This window comes from Lycium barbarum, chromosome 2 (assembly GCF_019175385.1).
Source record: "Lycium barbarum isolate Lr01 chromosome 2, ASM1917538v2, whole genome shotgun sequence".
Lineage (NCBI taxonomy): Eukaryota > Viridiplantae > Streptophyta > Magnoliopsida > Solanales > Solanaceae > Lycium > Lycium barbarum.
Genome location: NC_083338.1, coordinates 95,168,814 through 95,177,134, shown reverse-complemented (window position 1 = coordinate 95,177,134; position 8,321 = coordinate 95,168,814). Strand labels below are relative to the sequence as shown.

At 41.0% G+C, this 8,321-nt stretch overlaps 1 protein-coding gene across 1 annotated transcript; it reads left to right on the top strand.

Moving 5' to 3' along the window:
* Window positions 1-553: 553 nt before the first annotated feature.
* On the top strand, window positions 554-1,219 carry LOC132628676 (uncharacterized). The gene has a single exon (XM_060344439.1). The coding sequence runs from the start codon at window positions 554-556 to the stop codon at window positions 1,217-1,219; it is 666 nt and encodes a 221-aa protein (XP_060200422.1).
* The last annotated feature ends 7,102 nt before the right edge of the window (window positions 1,220-8,321 follow it).

Sequence of the window (8,321 nt, the reverse complement as noted above, 5' to 3'; positions counted from 1 at the left end):
ACTGAAACTCCTCAAAGAATCATTTCCAACCGTGCCAGTCACCAAAAGCTGCTAGTGGTGGATTCGGTTATCGATCGTTGGAGAAGCCTGGAGGAAGCAAAAAAGATAACTCCGGGAAGAACGAACGGGGACTACGGCCCAAGAACAACCAGTTCAAGTTTTCTCCGAAGGGGACGGAGTATCCCAAGTTCTCAGATTACAGTTTTACTATTAGCGAATCTCAAATGGTTGACGTTCTAAAAACCCATCTGTCATCACGCCCTCCTAGGTCGTTGCTACGATCTGACCCAAGCTCAAGAGATCAGACGCTCTGTGTGAGTTCCACGAAACTCATGGGCACAAAACCACCGATTGTAGACACCTCCGGGAGGAGGTGGCCACCATGCTTGCCAGTGGACATCTCCGGGAGTACCTGAGCGAGAGAGAAAGAAATAATTATGGTAGAGTCAATCTCGCCAAAGAGAAGGATGCGCCAAATTCTCCCCCGCACGTCATCAATATGATTTTTAGAGGAGCTATGTTCGCCGGAACCAGCTTCACAACATCAAGAAAGATGAATATTTCGGTAACCCCAAAAAAGAGAACTCGGAAACTTCCAGATGATGTTACAATTACTTTCTTTGACGAAGACGCAGTAGGGGTCATCTTACCCTATAATGATGCTCTTATTATGACCGTACTCATCGGAAGCTGCCAAGTCAAGCGGATCATGGTAGATTCGAGGAGTTCAGGTAATATCCTTCGCTGGAAGGTGGTTGAAGAAATAGGACTTCTTGAGAAAATGATACTGGCTGCCAGGACACTTTCTAGGTTCAGTATGGCCAGCGAGACCACCAAGGGCGAGATTGACCTACCCGTAGAAGCTGGCGGGGTCACAAAGTATACAAAGTTTTATGTGATTGGAGGCGATATACAGTACAATGCTATTTTCGGGAGGTCCTGGCTCCACGATATGAATGTTGTCCCCTCGACGCTTCATTTGCTGCTCAAATTTCCTACTCCAGACGGGAACAGGCAGATTCGGGGGGAGGATACGACAAGGGATATGTTCATTGTGGAGGAGCCCGCAGCAGTGGAAAGCCCAAGCAAACCTACCTTATATCAATTACAGAGCCCGATTCCCGCATTGGATGCATATCAACAAGCGCCAACAGATAGCAAAAACGATATGAGGCCCGAGGAGGTTGAAGATGATTATGGGGTCCCAAGGTATTTCTAGCCGCCGGATGATTCAGACCCTACCAAATCCACAGCCGAGGAGCTGGAACAGATAACATTACATTCGGAACGAAAGGTATACTGTTACACCTCGGAAAATTTTCCGTTGATGCTCAAGTGAATAGACTAGTGAAGAGTACGAGGATATGGTATTTCAATAGGTAAGAAATGACATTCGATGGCCCTAGTTAAGATTTCAAAGATGTTTGAGATAGGGGAAGAAATTTGGCCAAGAGAAGGCAAGACATACGATAGGTGTCGGAAAGGAATTACGAGTAACGAGTTAATAAGGATTTAATGATGTCTTGGAGAAGAGTGATAACATCCATTATATTGGTATTGAGGTGTTAAGCAAGTGCTAAGAAGGTTCCATAAGGATTGGGGATCAAACGAGTCGACGAAAACGGACTTCGGAACACTGGGGATTATACAGCCAAACATACTGGCCGTATAAAATATACGGTCCGTATGTTAGGACCGCATAATCAGCCCAGGATGGCACATTTCTCTGGACCAAACATACGGCCAAACATATGGCCCGTATAAAATGTACGGACCGTATGTTGGTCCGTATACCTGGTCGGGGACTGAATGGTTCATTAAATAAAGGATTAAAGTTTCATTTCATTTCACTTCCACATCACACCCCTTCTCTCTAAAACATCTCTCTACATTTATTACACAAGAATTGAAGAGCTATTAGTGATCAACAACATAAACTAAGTGAATCAAGCGTAAGAAAACCCATTAGAGGTCATTCAAGTCAAGAAATCTCATTGGAGATGAACTAGGGTTTTTGCTCAAGTGAAGTATTACCAACCAAGGCTTGTTCCTGAAACATCTAAGGTAAGATTTATGGTATTTCTATGTTGTTTAAGGTATTTGAGGGTTGAAATACTTAGATTGTAGAAGGGTATAGAAAAAATGGGTCATGAATGTGGAATAGTACCATTTTGAGTAATAGTTTGAATTGAGTCATGATTCTTGATGTGTTGTGATATAAATATGTTATAAATGACGTTGAGAACATGGGATAGGCAATGTATGTGAATGAACGTAGTCGTGTGTTATAACCATGGATATGGGTGAATGGAAGCGAAGTGAGAAATATAGATAATGTGGATGAATGAAGACTATTGTTATGATATTGTGAATGTATTATTGACGTATGGGAGTTGATATACGCTATGGAGGAATGTCGTATAAATAAAGGAGATGCTGTCTGATTTTCTCTAATTTTAGTCATGTATGCTAGCTATCGATTTCTAATGATAGTATGACTTTAATGAAAGTAGAAACGCGAGCGTTGAAGGAGAACGTGCAAGTGGTAAATAGTTGAACAGAAAGGTATGTAAGGCTAACCCTTCTTTCATAAGGCATGGTTCTTTGGCCAATCATCTAAATCTTCTACAAGTATATGGTGTCCTTCAATGATTCGATCTTCCGAGCTATTAAGCTCACGATTCTTGATATGCTACGATTATACTAAGTTCCTCATATGACGAGTAAGCTTATAAAGATAGATGTAATGAAGGACGATAATAATGATAATGATATTGATGACGACTATAATGGTAATAGCGATGACGATGATGATAGTGATGTTAATAGTAACGATGCTTATGAGCTATTATGTATATGTATCTATGTATGACTATTATGGCACCCCGAGCTTATAAGGCCGGGTAGAATATGTATATAATTACGTAACGCGCGCACACCTCTGTAGATGGTACGGATAACCCTGAAGCCTTGGTAGGGCTAGGTTTGTGTAACCTTGAGCCTTGGTTGGCCAAGTATGTATGAAACACCGAACCTTCGTGGTCGGGCATGCTATGTAAATGTTATGTATATGCTATGGATATGTATATGATATAGATATGAATATGAATAAGAATATATATATGAATATGATTATGGATACGAAATGTAAATGAGTACGGATACGGACATGGATGTATGTACACGAATACGCGTTAGAAATGGAAGGTCCCTATGAGAAGCAAGTAAGTGCTCATGACGATGATACGACTATCTCCTATCTTATGCTATTTCTTATGTTGCTTATTACGCTTCTATATTGATATTGATCATGCTTTACATACTCTGTACATTCTTCGTACTGACGTCCTTTTATTTGTGGACGCTGCGTCATGCCCGCAGGTGCCCAGGGAGACAGACCTGATCCATAGCTACATTCTCAGGGACTACATAGCGGAGCTCCATTTCATTCGGAGCTATAGCTTTTGGGTACTTATTCTTTTGTGTACATAATTATGGGCATAGCAGGGTCCTGTCCCGCATATATGATATGACATACTCTCCTTAGAGGCTCGTAGACATGTGTATATGGTTAGATATGTTTGTCCTTGTCGACCTATATTTTGTATATCATTTTGTAGCCTTGTCGGCTGATGTACATTGGTATGGCATAAATGCCAATGATGATATAAAGGTATCATTGTCCAATGGGACTCGTATGATTGATGAATAGGAATGTATGTTTAAATATGTGGCTCACCTAGACGTAAGTGTAAATATACGCTAAGGGGTGCCCGGGTGGGCTAGCACCGGGTGCTCGTCGCGGCCCTTAGTCGGGTCGTGACATATACCTAGGCACGGGGTTAACCCCGGAGCTCAGGGAGATAATACTTGCTTACTTAAGAGATAATAATGATTTTTTTGCTTGCTCTCATAAGGATATTACAGGTATTCCATCGGACGTAGTAACCCACAAGCCCGAACTTTCAAGGCGATTGGCAAAGTGGGCGGTCGAGTTGAGCAAATTCGATATTGAGTATAGGCCTCGCACTGCAATCAAGTCCCAAATCTTGGCTGAATTTGTGGCAGATTTTAGTCCAGGTATGGCCCCCCAGGCTCGGAAGGAAGCTTATCTAGTTCAGGGGGATATGTCTTGAGCTTGGACACTCTACACGGATGGGACGTCCAACGTAAAAGGCACGGGGCTGGGGTGTTACACCCAAGAAAATTTCGCGTTACTAAGGCGGCAGACGGCTTAATGTGAGCTTAAGGAGGAGCAAATATTACAAGTATAAAGGATGAAATTCTACTGTATTAGCATGAGGATAGCATGAGTATGATATTTGGAATTTGTACAATATGATTGGAATGATACGTTAAAAGATATGTAGCCCTCGTAACCGTAAGCTGAGGTGGGGCCCACATGATGGGTTTTTTATAAAGGACATATGACAAGTTATATGAACAATATATGTGAAGTTAAACACAACTCAAGAAGGACCCTTGAGCCAAATCCAAGTGTAAGCCCTCCAAAAAGATGTTTTTAAGTTACGTTTTCGGGTGATCTGACTTCCGGAGTCCATAACCCCATCATTATTTGAGAATTTTTGAAAACTCCAAAAATGAAAGTTGTAGATAATTTAAATAAATTTCCAACCATAGGTTGTGGGCCTTCATACGACATAGGGATAAAATGTTATAGACGTTTTAAGGTGGAAAGGTCAAACTGGGCAGTGGCCTCGGCCCAACCCAACTCCAATTCGGGTCAGGCCCACTTCCCTTGCTATTTAAGGGAGGTTTTAACCCTTATATTCCTCATTTTCATACCAAAAGGTCCAGAACATGGTAGAGAGAGAGAGAGTGAGGGGAGTTAGAGAGAGAAAGTGGAGAATCGAGCAAGTTCGAGGTCTCGAATCCCGAGGCTCGTGAAGGGTAAAGTATAGAACAATTTGTTGCTGTCGTTTTAAGCTAAAAGTTGAACTTGGGGGATGTTGGTTTCGTGGTGGATGCTCATATAAGGTATTTTTAAGATGTTTATGATGTTCTTACCGTGATCATTGATAGATTTGACGGGTTACAATAGCGAAAATGACGTTGAATGTTCGGTTATCATTTTTGGATATCAAATTACTTGGGGACTGTTTTGGTATGATTAAATGGATAGAATTAGTTGGATATTGATATAAAATGATTGTTGATATTTTTGTTGATGTTGTTGATAAATTGCTGTTCTTGAATTTGGGAGAATAAAGTGTATGAACATATCGTATACAAAGCCTATATCGGGCTGTTTTGGTGTATATATTTGGGAGTTGATGCTTTGAGTTTAAATAGGCTTATATGAGATGGTTCTTGTTGTTGTTGGTTGATGATTGTGTTGTTAAATTGAATTGAAATTAGAGGTAAGCGAAGATTACAGGGAAAATGCTGCCCGAATTTACGGAAGTTAATTACAAGCTTAGAGAAGTATATGAACCTCTTTCAAGCTGTCTACGGTTTCCTTTACCTTGATTGTAGATTGGCCAGTGTTTGGAAGCATAAGTTAAGCTAATCACGTAAGCGACAAGATATGTAAGGCAAACCTTTCTTCCTTTGGCATGATTCTTGTTGTTATTCATTCTATATGTACTACATATGATTCCATTCTTAGATGAGTAAGGTCTAAATGTTTCTTGTGATGGCTTATTGATATTGTACTCCTATTCTGTTCTGAAGGGAAGACCCATAAGGTGCCAAGTTGAGTTGTGTATATGGTTTTACTAATGATTTTGAGGAAATGAGTTTTATACCAAAGGAAACATAAAGTTTGATTTTCCAAACCACTCCGAAAGGGGTGCGAGATTTTACTACTTCATTTCATTTACGATTTATGTTTACATTCCATAGTATCATCCATTTGTATTGACAAGATCATTTATTCTTTGGGTAAGGCAATTAGATGAAATTAAGTAGAATATAGGTAGTAAGAATTTCATAACAATTCTATCCTCAAACCTGGAAGTATGTCCTCCTGAGTCTCGTGAGATACAAATTTGATAACTTCTTATGAAAGACTAAGGATAATAACTGGATTGTGATGAATTGATTAGTGACTTATGATATGAATTGAAATTGATATTTGTGTATTGAGTTTGTGTTGATATAATGGTGATATTAAGCCGGAAGCGGTTGCCCGAAGGGGCTATCATTATTATGCAGGAAGCGGCAGTCCGAAGGGACTATTGTGATACTAGCCGGAAGCGGCTGTCCGAAGGGACCATACTGTTAACATGTCGGAAGTGGCATGTATGTTGGATTGCATTATTTACTTAAAGATTGTTTTGAGACTTCATGTGCACATTTATATTTCTTCCAGCGAAGGCTGCAAGTATTAAGGTAGATTGTGATTTCTTCTCTCCTAAGTCAAATTATTATTATGATTTGTTACCACCTTACATACTCAGTACATTGTCCGTTCTGACGTCCTTTTGCTTAGGAACGCTGCGTTCATGCCCGCAGCCCCAGATTGTTTAGCAGGTTAAGTGTATAGCTAGGATGCTTGGACATCAGCTGGGATTGGCAAGTTCCACCTTATTCTGGAGTTGTGCTGAGTCATGTATAGATATATATGATTATAGGTATGTCAGGGCCCTGTCCTGACTCATAATGTTCAGTTTACTTCTTAGAGACTTCTGTAGACAGTGTCCTGTGGTATGTTTGTCGAGATGTCGACAAAGTGATGTCAGTTGAGTCATTTGTGGATTTTAAAAGAGTATGTATTTTAGATGATTTCAATTGGTTTAAAGTACTTATTTGATTGAAAGTTTTCATAATCGTTATAAAGATAATGATTTTATTTGGAAAAGTTTTATGTTTTTAAAAGTTTTTGAAATGACAGGTTTTGATAGAGCGAATGTCTAAGGGTTTGCTCGACTCTGATGAGAGTCGGGTTCCCGTCATGCCCTACCATTGCTAGGGTGTGACATGGGGGTTGTACTCCATACCACCACAGGAGATGTCTTGTGGCAAGCAATTAATAAAATGCCTCTAACTAACAATGAAGCGGAGTATGAAGCTTTGATTGCAGGTCTCGAGCTAGCCCGGGGACTCGGAGAAGAAGTCATTGAGGCAAAATACGACTCCCTTCTGGTGGTAAATCAAGGGCACGGAGTGTTCAAAACCAAAGAGGAGCGTATGCTGAAGTACCTGGAGAAGGTTTCAAGGTTGCTGGCTCTGTTTCAAAAATGGACAGTGGTGCACGTTCTTAGAGAGGAGAATGTGATAGCTGATGCATTAGCCAATTTAGGCTCGTCCACAGAGTTAACGGGCCCAAACTCAAAATCTGTGGTCCAACTATTTCACTCGGCATTGGATCAATCAGGATATGATGAAGTCAATTCCACAAGTCTCATTTGGGATTAGCGGAATGAGTTCCCGGACTACCTCAATCATGGAAGGATATCGGAGGACTCAAAGACTTCTCGGGCCTTAAGACCAAGGTGGCCCGGTACTGTATCGTTGGTGGCCTATTTCATCGAAGATGCTTTTTCGGCCCGATGGCAAGATGCATAGGGCCTGAGGAGTCGAATTACATCATACGGGAGGTTCACAAAGGCATCTTTCATAATCATTCTAATGAGGAATCGCTCACAAAAAAGTTACTTCGGGCTGGGTATTACTGGCTTCGAATGGAGGAGGATGCGAAGGAGTTCGTCCGGAAGGGTCATTTATGAAATGGGGTATGGATATAGTAGGGTCATTACTGGTGGGACCTAGTCAGGTACGGTTCGTGTTAATGGTAACAGATTACTTCTCTAAATGGGTCGAGGTAGCAGTGTACAAAAAGGTACGAGAGAAGGAAGTGATCGATTTCATTTGGAATCATATAATTTGCCGGTTCGGGATCCCCAAGGAAATCACTTGTGACCATATTCCTCAGTTCGTTGGAGCCAAATCACAAACTTCCTCGCAGAATTGAACATCAAAAGGATAACACTTTCCCTTATCATGCCAATAGTAACGTCCAGGCAGAGTTAGCAAACAAGACGGTTAGTTAAAATTTGAAGAAGAATTTAGAAAATGCCAAGGGGGCATGGCCATCAAAGTTACCGGAGGTGCTATAGGCTTACAGGACCACGGCAAAATCCAGTACCGGTGAAGCTCTTTTCTCCCTTGTATACGAGGCAGAGACATTGATTCTGGTGGAAGTCGAGACCCTTAATCTACGGTACGACTGGGCACAAGAGCAGACCAATGATGAAGCAATGTTGGTGCAGTTGGATTTATTGGAGAAACACAAAGACCTCGCATATGTCTGGATGGTTGCTCAGAAACAACTGATGGAATGATATTATAATCATCGC

What these genes read in the sequence shown, in the direction of transcription:
- LOC132628676 (XM_060344439.1), top strand. Translation starts at nt 554, where the DNA reads ATGAATATTTCGGTAACCCCAAAAAAGAGAACTCGGAAACTTCCAGAT.